The sequence below is a fragment of the Mytilus californianus genome, unplaced genomic scaffold (genome assembly GCF_021869535.1).
Source record: "Mytilus californianus isolate M0D057914Y unplaced genomic scaffold, xbMytCali1.0.p SCAF_7, whole genome shotgun sequence".
Classification (NCBI taxonomy): Eukaryota; Metazoa; Mollusca; class Bivalvia; order Mytilida; family Mytilidae; genus Mytilus; species Mytilus californianus.
Window position 1 is genome coordinate 98,669,398 of NW_026262723.1, and position 26,221 is coordinate 98,695,618.

General features: G+C 31.7%; 2 protein-coding genes and 1 long non-coding RNA gene across 3 annotated transcripts in view; 2 read left to right on the plus strand and 1 right to left on the minus strand.

Moving 5' to 3' along the window:
• The window catches only part of LOC127709190 (transmembrane channel-like protein 5), a 293,058-nt gene that overhangs the window by 56,773 nt on the left and 210,064 nt on the right, over positions 1-26,221 (minus strand). The gene's annotated exons all lie outside the window — the stretch shown is intronic.
• LOC127709191 (COP9 signalosome complex subunit 3-like) lies at positions 164-23,499 on the plus strand. Its single transcript, XM_052214592.1, has 15 exons — positions 164-269; positions 1,562-1,691; positions 4,400-4,512; positions 8,529-8,578; positions 10,592-10,684; positions 11,588-11,662; positions 12,076-12,180; positions 14,657-14,746; positions 16,421-16,471; positions 17,874-17,975; positions 18,624-18,695; positions 20,504-20,590; positions 21,854-21,967; positions 22,305-22,385; positions 23,286-23,499. The coding sequence occupies exons 1-15, from the start codon at positions 215-217 to the stop codon at positions 23,343-23,345; spliced, it is 1,278 nt and encodes a 425-aa protein (XP_052070552.1). The 5' UTR covers positions 164-214; the 3' UTR covers positions 23,346-23,499.
• LOC127709205 (uncharacterized) lies at positions 5,549-8,453 on the plus strand. Its single transcript, XR_007985548.1, has 2 exons — positions 5,549-7,497; positions 8,021-8,453. It is a non-coding gene; the product is annotated as an uncharacterized LOC127709205 (long non-coding RNA).

Genomic DNA, 26,221 nt, shown 5'->3' on the forward strand with positions numbered 1-26,221 from the left:
TAAAAAATGTTGACATGCATTTATTTTGTTATGATTACCATAAATTAGTTTGAAAACAATAATATTGCTGATCAATACTTCGGAAATGAGTTTATATTTCAAATGTATATTTACAAGTAATTATGTTTTTAAGAAACAATAGACATATTTTGCTGTTGTTGTTGTAAGCGACAATTGAACATTTTCTAAAAAAAAATTATAACAGATCTAAACTATGGCCTCAGTCTTAGAACAGTATGTCAATACAGTACAGAACCTATCTTCCCAAGGTAGAAAAAATAATTTGTTTCAGCAGTCAATATGTGATTCGATCAACTGTAGACGAATCTAACAGCTACATGACATTTGCTAGGAATAAAAATTTTTGAACCCACTATATTGGCTATAAATTATGGCTATATATAAAAAAATAGTCATTTGACTCTACTGTCTTAAACCTCATCATTTTAATGGATATTTGTCATTTTTATAGTCTTTAAATAAAAAAAAATTCAGTTGACCAATCTTATTCAATTTCTTGAGTCAGTAGTTAGTATACATCCTGATGTATAGTCAGATTGACTGACAGTAAAATGAGTCACAATAAATGTAGATCCTTACCTGAACTCTAGAAAAGGTGCCATGCATTTAAAAAGAATATCCTCCATCAGGATGTACTGCATGGTTTATTGCCCTCAATGTTCATTTTCAAGTTCATGGGCCCTCCATGTATGATGTCAAATATTAGTCAGACTAATATTTATACAAATCATTTGGTGTATGGAATGATTGAAATCCAATTCACGTTCGCCCCTTTCAAGTTCACAACCCACATGTTCGCACCATGTGTCTGTTCCCACCCATACACGTTTGCACACTTTTAAAGGTTATGTTTTGAATAATTTTTTAATCATGCTTTAGTTAGTGTATTCCTATAAAATAAAAATAATAACTTTTATTGTCTAAAAATAAATTGACATTCTAGTCACAATGACATTGCTACGACAATAAACAACAAATAAAAAAAATCGGGCTACAAAGCACATGTTTATTAGGTGCATTACCAATACCATTAGGGTCTTTACAGATTAGGGAATAGTAGACTAATACTACAGAACAATGGGACCAAAAAATAAAGAATGGAGAAAAATAGACCAAAAAAATTACAGAATGATGGGGTGCTGAAATATAAAGAATACAAAAATGAGGGATCCAACATCCATACCCTCTACCATGTTTGGCATTGTTGTATAATCATACTTGTCCAAACACAGACGAGATCAAAGGGGCCAAGCTATTAAAAACAGTTATCTTTCATGTTTTCTATTTAAAATCTTTATTGTGTTTTCTCCTACCAAGCTTACTACTTGTATTTTACTTTACACCAAAGCTAGTTAAAACAGCAATCATGATTTTCAAACACATGACAATAGTACCAAATTAGCTTTGTACATTTGTAAATACCAATTAATAGTTATCATAAATAGTTAACATTTAATACATTTCACACACAAAAACACATAGATGTGATCTTTACGCAGTGTTTCCCAGTCTTAATCAATTTAATTTACTTCTGTTGTAGGAAATTTTTCGCAGCTGTGTGAATTCATTGGAAAAAGTGCAGATGCCCTAACCAAAAATGCAAGCCATTTGGACAATGTGTTAGCAACATTAGATATTCAGCAACATTCTCTAGGAATTTTGGGTATATTGTAAGTAAACATATTCAGATTACTTTTGTTATTTGTTAAGGAATTTTTACTGTCAGTGACATCACACAAGACAGATAAAACATACAATATAACAAATACGAAATACGAAATATAAAATATTTTATTAAAGAAAGCTCAGTTATGAACATAAGTCAATAATAGCATAGATACAACAAAGAACAACATTTAAACAATCTCACTACAATTAATACTAAACAAGTATTAAAATAGTGTGTGTTCCAAGGGGAGTAACTCTAGTATATATAGAAATGAAAACCAGTTAATCACTGTAGATATACATGTATATTATAAATAGCCAACAAACAAACAAAAAAATTTCACACTTTTACTCTAAGTTAAAAACACATGTTATGGTACTTAGTTTGATTATTGATTAAGACTGGGAAACACTTACATTCTTTATTCAGTATTTGATCTAAGAGCACTGTGAGAAAGGTAGTCTTAAAATATGTATGGGTATATCCTTTTTATACGACCGCAAAAAAAATTTTGGGATCGTATAATGGTATGATGTCGTCGTTGTCTGTGTCGTTGTCGTCTGTGTCGTCGTCCGAAAAGACACATTGGTTTCCGGACAATAACGTTAGTTTAAGTGAATGGATCTCTATGAAATTTTTTAAGAAGGTTCAATACCACAAAAGGAAGTTTGGAATTGATTTTGGGGATGATGGTCCCAACTGTTAAGAATTTAGGGGTCCAAAAGGGGCCCAAAACAAGCATTTTTCTAGTTTCAGGATAATAACTTGTGTATAAGTATTTTGATTGCTCTGAAATTGTGCCACAATGTTTAATACCACAAGTAGAAGGTTGGGATTCATTTTAGGGGTTATGGGGCCAACAGTTTAGGAATTAAGGGCCAAAAAGGGGCCAAAAACAAGCATTTTTCTAGTTTCCAGACAATAACTTGTGTGTAAGTGTATGGATCTCTCTGACATTGTACCACAAGGTTCCATATCACAAAGGGATTGCTGGGATTGAGTTTGGGGTTAATTGCCTAAAACATGTAGAAATTACGGGCCAAAAAAGGGCCAAAAACAAGCATTTTTCTAGTTTCCAGACAATAACTTGTGTTTAAGTGTATGGATCTCTCTGAAATTGTACTACAAGGTTCCATACTACAAAGGCAATGCTTGGATTGAGTTTTGGGGTTACTGCTCCAAGGGGGGTTTCAAAAAGTTGGGGGGGGGGGGGGGATTTTTTTTAGGGATTCATATTTTTTTCAAAATTTTTCAAATTTCGAATTTTTGAAAAGTTTCAAGAAGAAATCTTCAATTGCACAGTATTGCGCAATAGATTTGTAAGATCTTTGACCACATTTATTTTGTGTCAGAAACCTATATTATGTCAAAAACTTGATCACAATCCAAATTCAGACAGTATCAAGCTTGAATATTGTGTCCAAATTTGCCCCAACTGTTCAGGGTTCAACCTCTGCCGTCGTATCAGGCTGCGCTCAGCGAAGCATTTTATTAAACGTATGATAAAAATTAATGTAGTAATTATCATTATTTTATGCCTGTAGAAGAGGTTGATTAAAATCTATTACAGGCTGTGCATTGATTTAAAAGTTGATTTACCACAGTTGTTAAAATAGACTAAGAAATTAAGGTTGATCCAGTTTTACTTGTGCACATACCTTTTCCCTTTCCATCAATCTAATCAATTTCAGGAATCCAAAATGGGGAACAGTTGTATTAAATTAGGAAATTAGAATATGTGGTTTGATTGCCAATGAGACCACTATTCATTAAATTTTGCTTGAAAATGTTGAATGTATATAAAAATAATGTTATGATTGCCAGTGAGACAGCTCTTCACAAGAGACTAAATTAAGCAAAAGACACAGAAATTAACAACTATAGGTCACTGTACAGCCTTCAACAATGGGAAAAACCCATACCGCATAGTCAGCTATAAAAGGCCCCGAAATTACAAATGTAGAACAATTCAAACAAGAAAACTAACGGCCTGATTTTATGTACAAAATAATGAACGAAAAAACAATTATGTTATACAGCAGCAAACAGCAACCACTGAATTACAGGCTTTTGACTTGGGACAGGCACATACAGAATGTGGCGGGGTTCAACTAGTTTGAAGGCACCAACCCTCCCCTAACCTGGGATAGTGGTGTATTAGTAAAAAATAAGAACAAACTTATAAAAATCAGTTGAAAAGGACTTAACTCATCAGATGGAAACAAAGCAGAAATACATCTAACAAAAACCCAGAGTGGACATGGCAGGGTACTTATACATCCCCACAACAAAAAAGATACTTCATTTAAAAAACCAAAATTATGTTTGATAAAGATCTACTTAAGTAAGGACATATAACTAACATACGTCTTTGACATCAATAAGAGACATCTTAACCAAGGTGCAAGTATATCCCTTTCAATACATTTAAAGAACTGCTTTGAGTAAAAATATGCCAAGAAATGACTTCATGTAATAATTTACATGTATGGATATTCAAGTCAGAATGGCTGGCTCACAGCACAGATAGTGCTGATATCAATGGGGAAGCATACTTTTAAGTTGTATTTAAAAATATGTGACAAATATATTTCAAAAAAATTAAATGTAATTTTTACAAATAGGTTACTAATTTCTGTTTATTGATGTAATTTATGTCAAATTGCCCTTCGCTTACCATAATGTAATACCAATGATGTCTGGTTTCAGATGTGTGAAGTACAGTTTACCAAATATACCAGATTTTGAGATTTTATTTATACAGACTCAGGAATTCATCAATAATTGTAATGGAGAGCATGTCAGATATGCCACTGACAGTTGTAAGTTTATACAAAAAATGTTCTTTATTAAGGTGTTGTCTTATCTTCTTTTGAGTATATCATATATAATGGTATGTATTTACATGTATTGTCGTTTCAAGTTTTCATTTTCAATAAAGGAGAAAGTAATAAAGCGGCCTAATAGGCCCTTAAACATTTAATATTTGTTTTTCATAATTTCTCTAATTTGCCAAACAAGATTTGATTTTGATTTTTGGTGTTTTAACGCCACTTTTAAGCACCGCTTTTGGGCTATTTCTTGGCTGCCAGTTTTTATTGGTGGAGGAATCCGGAGTGCCTGGAGAAAACCACCGACCTTCGATAGGAAAACTGACAATCCTAGTCAATTAAGATTAGAGTAGAGTGCACCCGCTCGAGCGGGGTTCGAACTAACAACCTCAGTGTTGACTGGCTAGTGATTACAGTAGTAACTACTTAGAACACTCGGCCACCGAGGCCCCTGCCAAATAAGATATTGAACCTATTTAATGCACATGGTCCTCATTAAAACGTTTCAGTTATTGTTTAAGATATTTTTTAAATGGCGATACAGCAAACATAGTAAAATGGAGAAATTACTTTAAATCTTAATCACAAGAAGCACACGTGTTGAGAAATGATTTAGTGCACAAACCTTGCCCAGAAGAAGGAAATGTATTTTTTGAATGATCTACTTACTGGCAAAATTCATTTTGGATGAGGTTTATACCTATTAATTAAAATATAATTTTCCTGAAAATAACCCATATTTTGATGAAATTAGGCAAATCCCTTTTAAAATATTAGATGTCAAAGATCAAAAAATAATTTTGGGATGTATTAATGGGATAGAAAAGATATTGGATGCATATAAATTGTTTTTCATGTTTCTGAAATTATTTAGTATTCATATTACCAAATTACTGTAATAAAGTAAAAAAGGTAAATCACCAGACTTTTTGTTTTGTTTTCTGATATCTATAAAGTGATCACTTGTGGAATCCTAGCTAATAAATAAAATCCATGAAGTTTGAAAATTATTTACTTTTGGGATAAACATTTTTATACGACCGCAAAAATTAAAAATTTTTTGGTCGTATATTGGTATGACGTTGGCGTCGTCGTCGTCGTCGTCGGCGTCGTCGTCGTCGTCGTCGTCGTCGTCCGGCGTCGTCCGGCGTCGTCCGAAGACACATTGGTTTTCGCACTCTAACTTTAGTTTAAGTGAATGGATCTCCATGAAATTTCACCATAAGGTTCAATACCACAAAAGGAAGGTTGGGATTGATTTTGGGGGTTATGGTACCAACAGTTAAGGAATTAGGGGCCAAAAAGGGGCCAAAAATAAGCATTTTTGTAACTTTCAGACAATAACTTGTGTGTAAGTGTATGGATCTCTCTGACATTGTACCACAAGGTTCCATATCACAAAGGGAAGGCTGTAATTGATTTTGGGGGTAATTGCCTCAAAATTTTAGGAATTAGGGGCCAAAAAAGGGGCAAAAAACAAGCATTTTTCTAGTTTCATGACAATAACTTGTGTGTAAGTGTTTGGATATTTCTGAAATTGTACTACAAGGTTACATATCACAAAGGGAAAGCTGGAATTGAGTTTGGGGGTAATTGCCCGAAACGTTTAGGAATTGGGGGCCAAAAAGGGGCCAAAAATAAGCATTTTTCTAGTTTCCAGACAATAACTTGTGTTCAAGTGTATGGATCTCTCTGAAATTGTACTGCAAGGTACCATACCACAAAGGGAAGGCTGGGATTGAGTTTGGGGGTGATGAATCATAAGGGGGTTCAAAAAATTTGGGGGGGGGGGGGATTTTTTTTTTTTTTTTTTTCTTTTTTTCCTTTTTTTTTTCTTTTAAAATTTTCCATTTTAAGTTGGTTATTTCTGATTTATATTTAAAAGCAAATAATAATGATATGGTAGGAGATACACACCAAACAGGATGTGTAAATTATTATATAATAAGTATTGTGCAATAGCAAGAAATTTTCAATTGCACAGTATTGCACAATAGCAAGAAATCTTCAATTGCACAGTATTGCGTCATAGCAAGAAATCTTCAATTTAACAGTATTGCGCAATAGCAAGAAATATCCAATAGCACAATATTGCGCAATAGCAAGAAATTGTCAATTGTACAGTATTGCGCAATAGCAAGAAATATTCAATTGCACAGTATTGTGCAAAAGAAGATACTTCGTATAAATTGCTTATTTCTTGATCAATTTCAATGGGGTTTTATTCTTGAATTCTTGGGGTTCTTTAATATGCTGAATCTAACTGTGTATTAATTTTTTAGATTTTGGGCCCCGTTTTTAAATTGGTCCACATTGAGGTCCAAAGGGTCCAAAATTAAACTTTGTTTGATTTCATCAAAAATTGAATTATTGGGGTTCTTTGATATGCCGAATCTAACCGTGTATTTAGATTTTTAATTTTGGGTCCCTTTTTTAAATTTGTCTACATTAAGGTCCAAAGGGTCCAAAATTAAACTTAGTTTGATTTTAACAAAAATTGAATTCTTAGGGTTCTTTGATATGCTGAATCTAAACATGTGTTTAGATTTTTGATTATGGGCCCAGTTTTCAAGTTGGTCCAAGTTGGGGTCCAAAATTAAACTTTGTTTGATTTCAACAAAAATTGAATATATGGGGTTCTTTGATATGCTGAATCTAAACATGTATTTAGATTTTAGATTTTTGGCCCAGTTTTCAAGTTGGTCCAAATTGGGGTCCAAAATTAAACTTTGTTTGATTTCAACAAAAATTGAATATATGGGGTTCTTTGATATGCTGAATCTTACCATGTATTTAGATTTTTTATTTGTGGGCCCGCTATCAAATTGGTTCATATTGAGGTCAAAAGGGTCCAAAATTAAACTTTGTTTGATTTCATCAAAAATTGAATTATTGGGGTTCTTTGATATGCCAAATCTAACCGTGTATTTAGATTTTTAATTTTGGGTCCTGTTTTTTAAATTTGTCTACATTAAGGTCCAAAGGGTCCAAAATTAAACTTAGTTTGATTTTAACAAAAATTGAAATTTTGGGGTTCTTTGATATGCTGAATCTAAACATGTGTTTAGATTTTTGATTATGGGACCAGTTTTCAAGTTGGTCCAAGTTGGGGTCCAAAATTTAACTTTGTTTGATTTCAACAAAAATTGAATATATGGGGTTCTTTGATATGCTGAATCTAAACATGTATTGAGATTTTAGATTTTTGGCCCAGTTTTCAAGATGGTCCAAATTGGGGTCCAAAATTAAACTTTGTTTGATTTCAACAAAAATTGAATATATGGGGTTCTTTGATATGCTGAATCTTACCATGTATTTAGATTTTTTATTTGTGGGCCCGCTATCAAATTGGTTCATATTGAGGTCAAAAGGGTCCAAAATTAAACTTTGTTTGATTTCATCAAAAATTGAATTATTGGGGTTCTTTGATATGCCAAATCTAACTGTGTTTTTAGATTTTTAATTTAGGGTCCCGTTTTTTAAATTTGTCTACATTAAGGTCCAAAGGGTCCAAAATTAAACTTAGTTTGATTTTAACAAAAATTGAATTCTTCGGGTACTTTGATATGCTGAATCTAAACATGTGTTTAGATTTTTGATTATGGGACCAGTTTTCAAGTTGGTCCAAGTTGGGGTCCAAAATTAAACTTTGTTTGATTTCAACAAAAATTGAATGTATGGGGTTCTTTGATATGCTGATTCTAACCATGTATTTTGATTTTGGACATTGGACCATAATAGGTAAATTAAAAAAATTCAAGTTCTTAGACCACATTCTTTCTGTGTCAGAAACCTATGCTGTGTCAAATATTTAATCACAATCCAAATTCAGAGCTGTATCAAGCTTGAATGTTGTGTCCATACTTGCCCCAACTGTTCAGGGTTCGACCTCTGCGGTCGTATCAAGCTGCGCCCAGCGAAGCATTTTATTATATGTTGAATTGTCTCCGATTAACCATAATTTACCTATTGCTGTATTATTTTTAAAATCTGTTTTGTCTTTTTAGTTGCAGATTTATGTCATAGATTTACACAAAATTTGGTAGAAAAGAAACAGGTATTGTTTTTCTATTAAAATACTTAATGCATATATTATCAATTGACCTTAAATGTATAGACTGAATATTTGATATGAGAACATGTAATACAATAAAAAAAATTGTAGAACTTTAACCATGTTTTGAAAGCACAATAGAGCTTGCCCTTTGCATACTATCTTCACACTTGGTAGAATTGTACCTTTACGGTGGGATGATAAATTTCACAAAGAAAACATGGTGATAGCTAAATTTTCTTCTTATGTAGTTGTAAGATGGTCATAGCAAGTTCATAAAAAAAGGTATCTCATATGGAAGTATCAGCACTTAACATTTGTTAAAAATAGCAAACGTTATTAGTCCCTTACCGACGAAGTCGAAGGGGACTTTAGGTTTGCACCCCGTCTGTCTGTCTGTCTGTCCATCCGTCAGTCTGGAAAATCAGTTTTCCACACTTTTTTTCTTCATGCTTGAAGATATTGATTTTATATTTGGTGTATAGTTTTATCATGACAACTTACAGATCAAATTCGAATTTTGTTCTGTCTGATGATTTTGTGCAGAGTTATGGTCCTTGGACTTAGAAAATTCACTAAAATAATCAGTTTTCCACACTTTTTTCGTCATGCTTGAAGATATTGATTTGATATTTGATATATAGTTTTATCATGACAAGTTATAGATCAAGTTCGAATTTTGTTTCGGTCTGATGATTTTGTGGAGAGTTATGGTCCTTGGACTTAGAAAATTCACTCAAATACCGTATAGCGGGTTATTTTCGCGGGTGTAGAATTTTCGCGATTAAGGGGCAACAAAGTAAACGAAAAATTTTGGCGGATTCTTTAATCCCTATTAAATATTTTGGCGGATACTGAAATGGTTGCAGTTAAAAAGTTGTAAAAATTGACAAGAGATAGAGAGATAAGATAAATAATAGTGTATTTAAGTGTCACATATTGATCTATAATAAAAGTATCTGTTGTTATGGTTAAATGATTGTTTTACCTGCATGACGTCTTTATATTTATTGATTATATTTTGATACAGTTAATCAATAGAATACTGGTACTTAGATATTTGTCACAGGTGTACAAACCTCTGGTAAATGTTACAGTTGATTAGTTACGAAATTGACCAGACCTTTGATGTACTAATTAGATCATAAAATTATCATGAGTGACTTGCGACTCTTATATAATTTGACACTAATTAATAAGGATAAAAATCCTGACAGAGTACCTTACACTCTACTAATATTATTAATTATTTTATTATGTAACCAATTAACTAATTAACACCTGACAGCCTGGGAACAATGGCCTTTCGCATTTATGTTGGTTAAATTAACATAAACCATTATTGATTCGACGAATGGGAAAAATAGATAGTTTATAAAACGCTTTAGCTATTAGAAAGAACCGAACGTATGCATAAATTATTGCGGAATTTAATTTTGCGATTTCCTCTTACCCGCCAAAATAAGCGAAAATAAACACCCTGTGAAAACAACCCGCAATACAGTAATCTGTTTTCCGCATTTTTTTGGTCATGCTTGAAGACAAGTTAGCATTTTGTTCCAATACAATGAATTTTTAACCGGTAGGGGACTATGTATTGCCATGCAATACTCTCAGAATGCTTGTTATATTGTAATATCTATAAATTGCAATTAAGATATGGTAGAATATAGCTTTATGGCCCATCTACAATAGAAGTGAGGCATTATGTTTTCCTGTTGTCTAACCAGTATCAGATTAATGCTTTGGTTTAAGATAGTTTACCTTGAAGTTGTTACCACATCTACATGAAACTTAGAGCACCAGTTCATAATGGTGTTAACTTTTATGAATATATGCCACATTAGGATTTTTACCTAGAATTGTAGTTCACTGAACATGCAAATGTGATACATGTAGTACAAGCATGGCATGGTGTCCTATATTTAAACACATTATTATTGTTAAAAAAATCAGAACGATAGTTTTTGTTTTATTTATTAAGATTATAAAGATATGTACATTTTTGTATTGCAGCCAATGAGAGGTATCAAACTATTAGTGAATGCCATTGATAAGATTCAGTTATTGCCAGCCCAGTTAACATCAATCCATGCAGATCTGTGTCAGGTAATTAGTGAATGTCATTGATAAGATTCAGTTATTTCCAGCCCAGTTAACATCAATCCATGCAGTTCTGTGTCAGGTAATTAGAGAATGCCATTGATAAGATTCAGTTATTTCCAGCCCAGTTAACATCAATTCATGCAGATCTGTGTCAGGTAATTAGAGAATGCCATTGATAAGATTCAGTTATTTCCAGCCCAGTTAACATCAATTCATGCAGATCTGTGTCAGGTAATTAGAGAATGAATAGAGAAATGGTCATGCTTGAATAAAAATGACCTTCCAGTAAGCTTTCAGAAAATGAATAAAATGGGGTACATATTCTTGTTTTCTGGCTATTTAACAAAATAGTTCAAAAACAAAGTTACTTGAAACACCAGACATCAGATTTTGTCAATTGCTGAGATCTTGACGATCATCTTCTCAATTCGAGACTTATTACAGCAGCCATAATAGATATGATAGTATTTGATTATTTACCTGTTTAAATTGTTGAAGGAAAATGAATTTCAAAACTTTGGTTGATAGTAGCTCAATTATTTAAGATGCTATCTAGATACACTATAAAGTTGAAACGTCATACAGTGACAAAAAGCCAAAAAGAAAAATTGGAACAGCATCAAGAAAGCTCAAAGATCCTTATAATATGAATCCATGATAAACTTTAATACATCATGTCATATAAACATGATTTCATAAAGTACTGTAGACAAGGTCTTTGAAGATCAATTTCAATACCTGTTAATTGGTTAATCAGTTGAAATATTATCCTAGTAACTGGTTAGGTAAACATATTCAATTTGACAAAACCAATTAATTATGTTTTACGTTTGTCAGATTATTTTTTTTTTGACATAGGAAAACAGCATCATACTTTATAATTATGTGTTTTTATCTATATTTAAGTTATGTTTACTGTCAAAGAACATGACCTCTGCAATACCATTCCTGGATGTGGAAATCAATGAAATAAGTAAAGAGGTAAAACAAATAAGGTTTTGTCTTCAACTGAAATTTACTGTAAAATATAGTAACTGTTAACAAAAAATGCAAGTCAAAGATAAGAAAGAACTAACTGTTGTTTTTTTTGTAGCTAAAATTGTTAGAAAGATACTCAATTTACATTTTTTATAAAATGGTGTTATATCACTGCTGTCAATAAGATAATCTATTAAATGTCAAACTACAAATTCTGGAATTTTTGCTCTGTTTTTATCATTGTGAAAATTGTGACGTTATAGGTTTCGTAAAAATAAAATAATACATTTCCTAAAATCACAATGATAAATCTTTTATTTGTGTCCATTGTTCAACAATGTCAATAAAAAATTCACCCAAAAATTTCTGAATTTACAGTACTTAAATGTTAATGAAAGGGTATGATTTTATTTCAGGGTGGCCATTTTGATGCTAAAGATTTATTATTGTATTACTACTATGGAGGAATGATCTACACTGCACTGAAAAACAATGATAGAGCATTGTACTTCTATGAAATTGTAAGATATTTATTTGAATGTTAGATTTCATGTTCAAAGATGTATATTGATCTTGAAATAAGTCTTTAATTCTGTCTGTGTGTCCATTTTCTGCAACAATTTTATTTTGGATGGTGTTAAATTAAGCACTGCAAAACTAAATAACTAAATATATATATAAAAATAAGATTCACATCAAGGGTTCTGGAAACGGTCATATTTGCCAGTCATGTCCTAAACTGAAAGCTATTTGTCCTAAACGGCAGATTGGGATTTAGGACAAATTTATTTTTCTTACAGAACTAATTTCGGTCATTTCATTGAGATCGGCCATCGGCTTTCACCATTTTGCACTTGTTTTTGTTTTGTAATCACTTTCCTGTTATAAAACTGCAACTCCAGTATAGTATGATAATCCAGAGGGCCCTCCTAATAACCATATTAATGCCTCCGGGAAATATTAGCTAATGATCGCTAATCACTTTTTACTTGTGTTTTTAATTCACGCCTGACTGATCACAAGCTCAGAACTAATATTATAAAGAAATTAAAATTCAATGACAACCCTTTTCATTATTTAATTACTTTACAGCAAAGACAATCGACAATTCTGATTTAGAATTAAAACTTGATTAAATTTACGTCGAAAAAAAGTAATTTTTCACGAGTCAAACATGTGCTTTATTTACTGTGTAATATGCATGTGTGAAATTGTCATCACTAGATTAGACACTTAATCGTAAAATGAAAAATGATTTCATACTAAATTAGAAGAACGATCTATTATCTGTTATATTCAAACACTTTTAAAGGTAATAAAATTAAAAACCCTGTGAGAACGAATCCCGGAAATGAATCCGGAATTACTCCTACTTTAGTATTGTCGTGAGACCTCCAGTTTTAATTTCTTCTTCAAAATCGAAAGAAACATTAGCGATGACTGAGAAACTTACAATTTTGAGTCATTAAAATCATTTTAATTTAAACTGTTGCATTCCATTAACTGTTCTTGAACATTTTTAGAAAAACAGTAAGAAAATTCATGAAGTAAATGTGATGAAACAGTCAGCACAAGTTTGTTGATGCTATGAATCTGGTGTGGATAATTTCGACAGTTTGAAAAAAGGGGCCCCAACTTTTAAATCATTTCAAAATGATAGAAATTGTGTGAAAAAATTTCCGGATCCTTGATTCACATGTAAAAAAAATTGAAGTATAACTTGAACAAATCTATAAAATGTTTGCAAAATGTCTTTTATGATAGTCAAGTTCTGTTGTGGAGAAAAAATTTGGTTGTTAATTAAGGTATAACTTGACCACCTCTTTTCAAGTTTTAGCAATTTAATGAACTTACAGGGGCATCAGTTGTCAATTCATGTTCATCGATTTGACCCAAATTCTCATATTTTATTTATAACATACTAAAATGTAGATCTAAAGTACAAAAAGTCCAATAGAAACAATCAACAATACATGGCCTCCCTATAATTTATCACCATTTTGTTCTTATTTTAGACCAGACACCATCTAACTATCTATCGAGATGACCTCCGAAGACTGCAGATAATCATATAACCTGACATAAACATAAATATAAATAGTCAGCGTGTGCAATCAAAATTTTGCAGGTTAAAAATATATGTAAAACATTGCTTTACCTGTATAAAAAATTTTTTTTGTTGGCCAGATCAGTCAATGAAATGGTTATTCCTAATGTCTCCCTTGTTTCACTTTCATTTTGACATACTTTTCTTTTTAATGAATGAACATGCTGACCACCACATGCTAAATACATGTGCAAAAACGTCAAACTCAAGGTTGCATGAATATGGATTAAAATGAGTTTAAATATTGACTTGCAAATCAATAATACATCAGTGTTGTTTTTTAGTTTATTTTGATGAAATTGAACCAAACTGACTGCTTATAGCTAAAAATTATTTCTTTATTCCACTTTTATAAATGTTTGCAACAAAAAAAATTGTATTTTATTTTTTTGCCAAATTTGTAGGTAATGCCCATTTAAGAAAAGATAGACTTAACTACATATCTCTTTCAATATCATATATATTTCTTTCTGAAATCTTGTTGCATGCAGAATATCTGTGAACACTTTTATTAAGTTGTTCACCATATTTAGCTAAATTGTCTGATTTGAATATTGTTCTTTAACGGTAGACTGTCTGAAAGATCATCAAATGCATACATCATTGTGTTTATGAAACATGCATATGTGTTACGTCAACTTTTTCATTTTGTAATTTTCTCAATGTCATAGTTAGTTTATAGAATCATAGTTAACTTTTCGCCCAAAATTTAGGTTGAGCTTGACAATTTCAGAGGAAGACCAAAAGCAATATGGAGATTAACACCTCTGGACTGGAGTTTCACATGTACATAACTTACTGAAGAACATGCTAGGAATACCAAAAAATGGTCTTTGTAATAAAAGATGCATGATGTTAGTAGAAGTTAAAATATATTTCTTTATTTGCAGGCCATTACAACACCAAGTATGGCAGTTAGTCATGTGATGTTAGAGGCTTATAAAAAGTATATTTTGGTAGCACTTATAGTCCATGGAAAAGTAAGTTAAAAAGTAACAATAAAAAATAACAATTTTTTGTAACATACCTATATATAGATTAATAAATCTAGTATATAAGGTTTATATAATAATTTAAGTAAGTTGATCTAGATTTAATTATAAGATATTCCACAGAATTTTGTTCAAAATGAAAATTACAATTGAGATGTTGCGCTGAAAAAAGTTTTCTGACAGTTAAGTTGACTTGAAAAAAAGCAAGAGTGACATACCATATTGTATCCTTTTTTGAAGAATTTTCATCACCTCACCCTGCAAATTAGGCATCGGATAAATATTTTGTTTGTTTGTTCTTTGGTCCTTCCCAGTTTAGTTTTTTGTAATGGTCTCCATCTGAGCAACTATTAACCATAAAGGAAAGAATTTTTGTTAATTGATGCATCATGTTTAGTTACAAAGGTTCACACTAAAATTAGGTCAAAACATGAAACGTTTTGGTAAAGCTATGTGTTAAGGTCCAGGAGCTCTTTTCACAAAAATCTTTTTTTGTAATGGTCTCCATCTGAGCAACTATTAACCATAAAGGAAAGATTATTTTGTTAATTGATGCATTATGTTTAGTTACAAAGGTTCACACTAAAATTAGGTCAAAACATGAAACGTTTTGGTAAAGCTTTGTGTTAAGGTCCAGGAGCTCTTTTCACAAAAAATCTTACGACTAAAATTGATCATAAGTTATACTGAAATGATCATGACTTACGAGTGTTTTTACTCGTAAGAATTTTTGTGAAAAAAGTCCAGATCTTAGCAACTACAAGTAATTATCTTTTGTCAGGTGGTGCTCACGTTAAGTTACAAAGATACATATTGAAATTTGGTCACATGACCCTCATTTCACAATGAAATGTTTTGTGTTAAGATCCAGTTGATTCATCATGTTTAGTTACAAAGGTCCACATTAAATTAGGTATTCTATAAGTTGAATTCAGCAATATTTAATCATTCATTGTTTGAAAAACAGTGTATAAGGAGTGATCTAGTTTTTATCTCATCTGCCAGTCAGTTAGTCGGTCAGTTATTTTCATTTGCAGATGTTATTTTAATACTACATATGGCATTTCAACTTTACTTAAATTCATTGTCACATATAGTAATAGGAAGGTCCACTACCTGGTATTAATTTTGAGGTCATTTTGTCTAAGGTCAAGGTCAAAGTTACAAAAAAGCCCTGTAATTTATGCAGAAAAGTGGTTTTAAGGATGTTATATCAAATACAACATATGGGATTGAACTTTTACTTGGAATTGTGTGGTCTCACATAATGAGAGGAAAATCTGTATCGATTTGGGGTTACTATGTCTAAGATCAAGATCAAGTTACTAAAAATAGACATAAAAAGGTGCAGAAAAGGGGTTTCAGAATGCTTAATCAAATACAATTTATGGGATTGAACTTTAATTTGTATTTGTGGTCACATATAATGAGAGGAAGGTCCCTATTGATTTTGAAGTCATTTGGTAAAAGACCAAGGTGGTAGTAAATAGAAATGGATTTGTATAAGACCATAATACTGTCTGAAATCATAGAAAAGAATCATACATTAAAGTAAACACAAAAAAAAACAATGCTAGAAGGTCATTATAAGCTTTTCCCCTTTATATGGAGCACATTAGGTATGTGAGTTTGCTCACTAAAGGTTCTTTAATCATCTTTCAGGTACCAAATTTACCAAAATATACATCACCTGTTGTTGCTAGATACATTAAGGTAAGTGTTATAAAGTGAAACTTTTCAAGTTCATCAAATACGGTACATTGAATTTATTTTTCTCTTAGAAACTGTAATTTACATTTGAAAAATCAGTTATATTACTTAACATTTACCTGGCATTCACACCCAATAAAACTATAAAAGTGGTCACAGGAAACAAAATTGTGGAAATGTTTTAACAGATAGAAATGAACTTATAATTTAGAAAATGGACAATCAAAAGAAAACTCATTGACAGCCACCTGACTGTCTCCCTTCAAAACATGCACATATCCATGTGTTGGGTAAAATTAATTTTATAGGCCCTTGACTTTCTTCCTTATACCATTATCAGTATAGAAAGGTGTGAAGCAATTAAATATACTGTTAAAGAGAATTCAAAATAGCACTTCAATCAGTATGACATAGAAAACCATTTCAGGAACTTGTTCAAGAGTTGGTAGAAAAAACTTTCAAAAGCCCATGAAATTGTAAGCAAGAGTTCCCCTGTAGTATGCTTTTGAATTCAATGAAATTTTACACATTTGTTTTAGAGTTATTGAACTTAAATCCTAAAATACTCAGTATATTGTCAATTTTTGCTCCAGTTCTGCTACTACTGACATAAAAATATGGAGATGTGGTATGATTGTCAATGAGACATTTGTTCAACAGATACCAAATGATGTGGATGTAAGCAACTGTAGGTCACAGAATAGCCTTCAACAATGAGTAAAACCCATACAGATTAGTAAGATATAAAACACCTTGACATGTCAAAATGTAGAACAATTTAAATGAGAAAACCAAAGGCCTGATTTATGATAAAACAATAAACAATTAACAAATATAATGGACAACCACTGAGTTACAGGCTTCTGACTTGGGATAGGTACATATAGAAGTTGCAGGTGAAACATGTTTACAAGCGCTCAATCCCACTGTAACCTGGGACATTGGTGTAACATCAGAACAAAAAACACACTGTAAAAAATAGTTGGAAAGGGTTTGATTCATCAGATTGATATGAAGCACAAAAATCAACTAACAAAAAGACGAAAGACACAAAGTTCTGTTCTAAGAGTACTTACAGATACTGAAAACTAGTTCAAAGCAAATTACAAATAAATGATAAACCATATTTTACCAGCTTAAAATATCAATCTTTAGACATCCAACAGTTTAGTGTTAAGACTGAATAAACAGTCCAAGAAAATCATGACATTGTACAATATCAGAATATTTGTGGTATTGAAATTCCTGACCATATGATTTACAAGTTATACAAAGATTACATTCAATGAAATCTAAAACACCACTACAGACATGTGGCATAGCAAACAAGTTGGAAAATATATATGTCAGATATCTAATTTAAATTACAAAGTGAAAACCTCAATTATTTTTTTCTGTTTTACAGCCATTATGTCAGCCATATCATGATCTTGCTGCTTCTTATACAACAAATAATCCATCAGATTTACGGAACACTGTTTCTAAACATCAGGAAACATTTAATCGGGTTAGTAAAATTCTTGCATTTCAGTGCCTAACTAACAATGGTATAAAAAAACATATAATTTACTGTGATATCATTTAGTTTCCTTGGTATCAATTATTGTAGTTGTAGAAATGTTTGAACTTTTGAGGGGTCTTAATTCATTGTTTCATCATTTCCTTGTAAGAAATAATTAAACTTACAATTTGTATTTGTAGAGTACTTTAATTTGTGCTTAAATTGCTGCCAGTTCAACAAATATACACGATCTCATATTCCCTCAAATGTGTCTTTCGCAAAACTTGTGATTTAAACAACCTCTAAAGCTCCAACAGTTTGCATTGAAATATGCAGTTGTGTATGATATATTTCATTTTTTATAAGATTGATTTATGAAAAACTCTTAACAAAACTTGGTGTTTTTAATATAATGGGGATTTCTTTATGTAAAATTTACTACAGTTCATGTTAGACTGGAACAAAACTTAAAGAATTTCTTATTGGAGATGTGTTTTTCCAAGATTTGTGCAGACTTATTGATTTTTTCTTTTCTTAGGGGTAACAAGCAAACATAATTTCATCTGCATGTAAAGAAGCTTTTATCAGATATTATACCGATATACCATTATAAAAGGCTTATTATTTTTAATCTCTGATGTTTTATTTTAACAGGACAGTAACATGGGACTAGTAAAGCAGTGTCTTACATCATTATACAAGAAAAATATACAGAGACTTACAAAGGTTATTGTTATTAATACATTTGAGACTGATTATGGTAGATGGTATTAAATCACTGTTCATTTGAATGCATGCTCTACTTTGAAGACTGTTCAATGGATAAAAAAAGGTGTTCAACTTTAAAATAGATTTCTGTATTTCTAGTGTGAAAGTCCTCGATTTTCAAAACCATTTTTTTCGAGCCTGCGACTTTTGTCACAGAAAGCTCGACATAGGGATAGTGATCTGGCGGCGGCGGCGGCGTTAGCTAACTTCTTAAAAGCTTTATATTTTAGAAGATGGAAGACCTGGATGATTCATACTTTGTATATAGATGCCTCATGTTACGAAGTTTCTGTCAGTCACATGTCCAATGTCCTTGACCTCATTTTCATGGTTCAGCGACTACTTGAAAAAAAAGTTCAGATTTTTTGGAATGTTAAATTCTCTCTTATTATAAGTAATAGGATAACTGTATTTGGTATGTGCGTACCTTGCAAGGTCCTCATGCCCGTCAGATAGTTTTCACTTGACCTCGACCTCATTTCATGGATCAGTGAACAAGGTTAAGTTTTCGTGGTCAAGTCCATATCTGAGATACTATAAGCAATAGGTCTACTATATTTGGTGTATGTAATGATAGTAAGGGGTACATGTCTAACTGGCAGGTGTCATCTGACCTTGACCTCATTTTCATGGTTCAGTGGTCATAGTTTAGTTTTTGTGTTTTGGTCTGTTTTTCTAATACTGTATGCAATAGGTCAACTGTATTTGGTGTATGGAAATATTGTACGATGTTCATGTCAGTCTGGCAAGTTTTATTTGACCTTGACCTCATTTTCACGGTTCATTGCTCAATGTTAAGTTTTTGTGTTTTGGTTTGTTTTTCTAATACTGTATGCAGTAGGTCAACTATATTTAGTGTATGGAAATATTTTACGATGTACATGTCAGTCTGGCATGTTTTATTTGACCTTGACCTCATTTTCAAGGTTCATTGTTAAATGTTAAGTTTTTGTGTTTTGGTCTGTTTTCCTAATACTGTATGCAGTAGGTCAACTATATTTGGTGTATGGAAATATTTAATGATGTACATGTCAGTCTGGCAGATTTTATTTGACCTTGACCTCATTTTCATGGTTCATTGCTTATGTTACGTTTTTGTGTTTTGGTCTGTTTTTCTTACACTTTAAGCAATAGGTCAACTATATTTGGTGTATGGAATGATTGTAAGGTGTACATGTCTAGCTGGCAGGTGTCATTTGACCTTGACCTCATTTTCATGGTTCAGTGGTCAAAGTTAAGATTTTGAGTTTTGGTCTTTTTTTCTAATACTATATGCAATAGGTCAACTATATTTGGTGTATGGAAATATTTTATGGTCTTTATGTCCGTCGCGCAGTTTTTATTTTACCTTGACCTCATTTTCACAGTTCATTGCTCAGTGTTAAGTTTTTGTGTTTTGGTCTGTTTTTCTTAAACTATAAGCAAAAGGTCAACTATATTTGTTGTATGGAAGAATTGTTAGCTGTACATGCCTGCCTGGCATGGTTCATCTGACCTTGACCTCATTTCCATGGTTCATTGGTCAATGTTTAGTTTTCTTGGTTAATGTTAAGTTTATGTGACAGTTGTAAGAAAGCTTTATATTTAAGACTATCAACATAATATCAATGATTAGTAAAGAAGGCGAGACATTTCAGCGTGTGCACTCTTGTTGTTATAACATATTTGTAATTTCAATACTAAAATTAGAATAAAAGTTGTAGCTACACTTACAGCCGAAAACTTCTCATAATGTATTTTTAAAATCAGTTGTATGTATATTTCAGACATTCTTGACTCTATCCCTGTCTGACATGGCTAGTAGGGTACAGTTATCTGGTCCTAAGGAGGCAGAGAAATATGTTTTACATATGGTGAGTCATTATATATGTATGTCATTATAGCAGAATTAGGAAATTATACCATTCAAGAGCATCTTTTTATGTTGATTGTTTACTGTGAATTCATTTATTTTTCGTGGTCACCAATTTTTGTGGATGAGGAAACATGTTATTTTCGTGCATATTTGATTTCTTTGTTTGCCAAAGTCAGCATACATGCTTAAAGAAAATATGTACTTCCTTGAATGATTAAATTGGTGGGTAAACCATTACCCTCAATCGTCCTTAACATGCATGAAATATTTGCTACTGGAAGTTTGAAAGCAACCAAAAATCAATCAATCATTACCCTCAAAATCCACAAGAATTGGTATCCATAGTATATTGTTGAAATTAGCATTACACAAACTACCAATATTGTTTGTAAGGAATTTGTTATAATGCATTTTATTTTGCTTAACGTATTACTGTGGTTATTTTTTCGCGGAATTTATTTTTCGCTTTTTTCTTGTCTGTCATTTTGGTAGTCCTTTAAGATCAAATTTACAAAAAGGGATACTGGTATTTAGTGATTTTTTTATAAAATCATGACTACAAAATTAGCAACAATTTCTCTTTTTACAGTAATGAAAAGGCAAGGTCATGAATAGAAGAAGATGCGAGTCAATGAGACAGTAAAACAAATAACCAAAATACGTCTAGTTGGATTTGATTATGAATATTTGAGAAATATAGATTCCATCACTGCAACAAGTGTGTTACGATATTTCTCCACTCGAGACAGTTAAATTTTAATATTCAAAGCACGAGGCTTTACACGAGTTATAGTGGTGGAATCTGTTTCTCTAATGATTTTTATCCTTCCTTTACGAAGATTTGCAGAAAGTTGTGTTCTTTCTATGTGATGTCATCAGGCATGGTCACCTTTTTCCATGACGTCACAATAGGAGTTTCAGAAGAAATCAAGAATTTAAGCGTCATAATTAAATTTCGACCAATCATTTGCTGAGAACAGATATTTCACTAGTGAGGAGAAATATTTTTCTCACACCGCTCAGGAAAAGTGAAAATAGCATAAAAATTAGAGAAGTTCGAAGTTACAATATTGCATCACAAATAAATGTTATAAAATACAAATGCTTGTTAGGTTTTGTCTTTCATTTTTATCAGATTTTATGGATGGGTATGAAAATGTTCCTTTCTAAGAGTAAAAATTACAGTAAGAATTCTAATAATGTAATCATCTAATAATGCTTCTATACATATGTTACAATTTTTTTTTTGTTGACTCTTTAGATTGAAGATGGAGAAATATATGCCACGATAAATCAAAAAGATGGAATGGTTCGTTTTCATGACAACCCTGAACAATACAAAAGTGCAGCAATGTTACAGCAATTAGACAAAGAGGTAACAATCTATTCATTATCAGATTTTAATGAAAACTTTGAAGGTTGCAGAAAAGGAAGACGAAGACTTATGCATAAAATTAAACTGTTTAGTTCAAAGGAAAAAGTTTTTCATTTTAGTACCGGAAAGGTTTGCAAAGGTCTCAACAAACAGTATTGAGTGGATAAATAATACTTTCTAAGAAATTTTATAATATTCAATATTTTAAGGAAAATATATACTACGCAATCATCCATTTAACAATAATTGTGAGTTTTATGTGCCAATTTAACCCAAGATGTCTCCAATTATACTCTAAAAAAAATCTAGCTAAATTTATCCTTTATTTTTTTGACAGATGCAAAAATGTATCCAGTTAGATGAAAAGTTGAAAGAAATGGATAGAGAAATAGCAGTAAATCCTCAATTTGTGCAAAAGGTAACACATATGTAACCAAAGTAAGCTTTTTTTTTGTCATGCCAGAGTTGTGTAATGTTGTTAATGGTACATTTGAGTAGAATGATAACCAAGTATACTTGTTTATCAGTAGAAATCAGTTTCATGGACATTTGAAAAGTTACATAAAGACCTTGAAAATTATGGGCTCATATTGAAAACTTTCCAATATAGCTTAATATGTCTCATCTTTCTCTGAACTGGAATTTATGATTCATACACTTTTTTCTCAATGTGTATTAAAGCAGATTTTGAATAAATTTGCTTCAAAATTAGAAATCTAGAGGCCATCATAAGGTCATATCAATGGACTAGTGAATTACATTAGAAAGTTCATCAGGGAAGATTTTCTAATTTTCAAAAAAGATGTTGGAAGGCTTCCACATTGACGCCTAAGTTTTAAGGTCATGTTGAGTGAGTTTTGTGCATATATTGTAATGATTTAGTACTTTTCAAAATAATAGTCTAACTGTTAACCATCGCTTAGTCACTATGACTTTTATAGATTAGATTGATTATTCTTGTTTCAGTGTCATGATAGTGCCTGGTACTTAAAAGGCTTCCAGAATTTATCCTGTAGTTAACTTTTTTAGCTGACTATATAAAAATAAGGAGACGTGGTATGATTGCCAATGAGACCACTATCCACCAAAGTTCAATTGAAGTGGATGTAAGCAATTATAGGCAACATACGGCCTTCAACAATGAGAAAACCCCTTACCGTATAGTCGGCTATAAAAGGCCCCAACATGAAAAATTCAATTTAAGTATGTTGTACCATTTCAGAGTTTATCAAGCCATTATGACAACCTATGTTAATTTTTATGGTTATGTTGAGTTTTGTGGATACATTTAGTAATAAAGTTTGTTGTTACTTTTCAGAGTTCATCAAGCCATGATGATGACTTGCCAGGAAGCTCCTCTAAAATACAGGGATATTGATGATACCTAAAGTGAGGCAATAACATTACAAAGTGCTGTATCTTATTTGGACTGTAACAGTTAAACACAGTAGATCTTTATGAATTGTGATAGTGACACTGATGTCATTGGATTTTTTTTGTATTATCATAAATCAATAAAAAAAATAATTCTATAGCATCATTTAAGTCATGATTTAATATAGAAACCTTCACACAATTACTGATTAACAAGGACAACATTTTGTATGGTATTAGCATAAATGACAACCTACAAATTTGCAAGATAAATCTCATACTTTCAGGGTGGTTTGCATAAGGTAAAACAGTTGTATGAATAAGGTGGAGAAAGATGTATACCATTTGTTAAACACAAACTTCATATGATATCACCAGATATCAAATATTTCTTATTTTTAGGAATTTGTGGAAAATTTCAAGACAGCTTTATACTGGCACGCTTTTTTTGTCATGCCAGAGTTGTGTAATGTTGTTAATGGTACATGTGTAGGATGATATCCAAGTATACTTGTTTATGAGTAGAAATCAGTTTCATGGACATTTGCAAAGTTACATAAAGACCTTGGAAATTATGGGCTCATATTGAAAATAGTGGAAACTTTCCAATTTAGCTTAATATGTCTCATCTTTCTCTAAACTGGAATTTATGATTCATACACTTTTTTCTCAATGTGTATTAATTCTCAATGAGCCATTACAAAATATTACCAGTTTTCTTTCTGGACATTTGTGTGAAAAGCTTGGTACATTTGATATTATTCATATGATATTGAGTTTTCAAGATTGTTTATTCTTGGCGAGCTAGTTTCCTCAACTAACAAAGGTACTGCAAAGTAAATCACTCCTTCAAAACCCTATATGATTAATAGGCATTTTATCTAAAAATTGTGAATAGCATCTTAATTTTTTAAATGACTTCATAAGTTGTAGGTTCCATCCTCTTACGTAATAGACACCAAAGTGTGCAACCATAATTAATTTTTACAAAGCAGTGGTCTCTTTGTTGTGTGTTTACCTAAAGTGCAGATGGTGGTGGGTTAATTTTTAGGAGTGAGGCAGACTGGTTGGCTTGGATCAGATTAATGTGTCTGGGTAGTTGTCATGTCTTCCTGTGGATTGTTACCATGTGATCTAGCAAGTTAAAAGTCCTGCTTAGCTTGTTAGTCTAGTTCAAAGCAGGATTTATTTTCACATCAAATTAACATGTACTCATCCTGATATGCATGTTATATTTCTGGGGTATTGAACACCAATCCATCATCTATTTACAAGGTTTTGATATTGACGTTGGTCTTCAAAATTCATAGAAGTTCTCTTCTTGTCATGATTATGTATACATTGTACTAGGGTGCCATGATGGTTGACCAGCCCATTTAATTTGTATTGTGAAGACAAGGTTTGATCAGTACATGGTGATTACATATACCTGATTTGATTCTAATTGATGACATAATATTGATAAGTTATGGTTACACATGGATCCACTGCCATATGAGCCCAAACACTTTTTAAAGTTCAATTTGGATTACTTTCTTTACTATTGCAAGAGAAAGGTTGTTGTTAGTTTAAAGTAGATGCAAGGTAATGGAAATATAGATTCCACCACTGCCTCAAGTGTGTTACAATATTTCTCAACTCGAATCCATTAAATTTTTAAATTAAAAATATTTAAAATTTAACTGTTGAAAGTGAAGAAATATCATAATAGACGAGATATAGGGGTGGAGTCTGTTTCTCTAATGATTTTAAGACATTATCTAACCAAGTTTATCCTTCCTCTTCAAAGATTTGCAGAAAGTTGTGTTCTTTATATGTGACGTCATCAGGCATGGTCGCCTTTTTTCATGACGTCACAATAGGAAATTTAGTAGAAATCAAGAAAATTTGACATCGTAATTGAAATTTCGACCAATCATTGGCCCAGAATAAAGTTTTCTCTAGAGAGGAGAAATATTTTTCTCACACCGATCAAGACATGTAAAAATAGCATGGGCCTTAATTTGACATTATTCCATATCTCTTAAGAGGATAAGGTACATTGCCACATATATGTGATATATGTATTTAAATAATCACAAAGTATTATCAAGCTATCAAATAATATTTCATATGGTGTAGCATTCTACTTTTTTTCATTGGTTATGAAGATCATGTGATGCCAAGAATATAAATTATATTGACTCCATGTTTCTATTTAATTATATATTGACGGTCAATATTAAAAATCTTGCAAAACACTATGTTTCTATTTATTTATATATCCATCAGTTGTGCACAAGATATTCTTACCTCTAAAAGTTGAAGAAATATGGAAAAATAATGAAATGTGATCAATAATTGCCTATTTGACATATTTTTAACTCACCTGGCCCAAAGGGCTAAGTGAGCTTTTCTCATCACTTGGCGTCCATCGTCCGTTGTCGTCCGTTGCCGTTAACTTTTACAAAAATCTTCTCCTCTGAAACTACTTGGCCAAATTAAACCAAACTTGGCCACAATCATCATTGGGGTATCTAGTTTAAAAAATGTGTCCGGTGACCCGGCAAACCAACCAAGATGGCCACCATGGCTAAAAATAGAACATAGGGGTAAAATGTAGATTTTGGCTTATATCTCTGAAACCAAAGCATTTAGAGCAAATCTGACATGGGGTAAAATTGTTTATCAGGTCAAGATCTATCTGCCCTGAAATTTTCAGATGAATTTGACAACCCGTTGTTGGATTGCTGCCCCTGAATTGGTAATTTTAAGGAAATTTTGCCGTTTTTGGTTATTATCTTGAATATTATTATAGATAGAGATAAACTGTAAACAGCAATAATGTTCAGCAAAGTAAGATCTACAATTAAGTCAGCTTGACTAAAATGGTCAGTTGAC

Excerpts from the sequence above, each read along its gene's own strand:
- LOC127709191 (XM_052214592.1), top strand. The coding sequence starts at position 215 with ATGGCCTCAGTCTTAGAACAGTATGTCAATACAGTACAGAACCTATCT. Across the intron at positions 1,692-4,399 it reads CTAGGAATTTTGGGTATATT|ATGTGTGAAGTACAGTTTAC; the intron begins GTAAGTAAACAT and ends GTCTGGTTTCAG. Across the intron at positions 10,685-11,587 it reads TCCATGCAGATCTGTGTCAG|TTATGTTTACTGTCAAAGAA; the intron begins GTAATTAGTGAA and ends TCTATATTTAAG.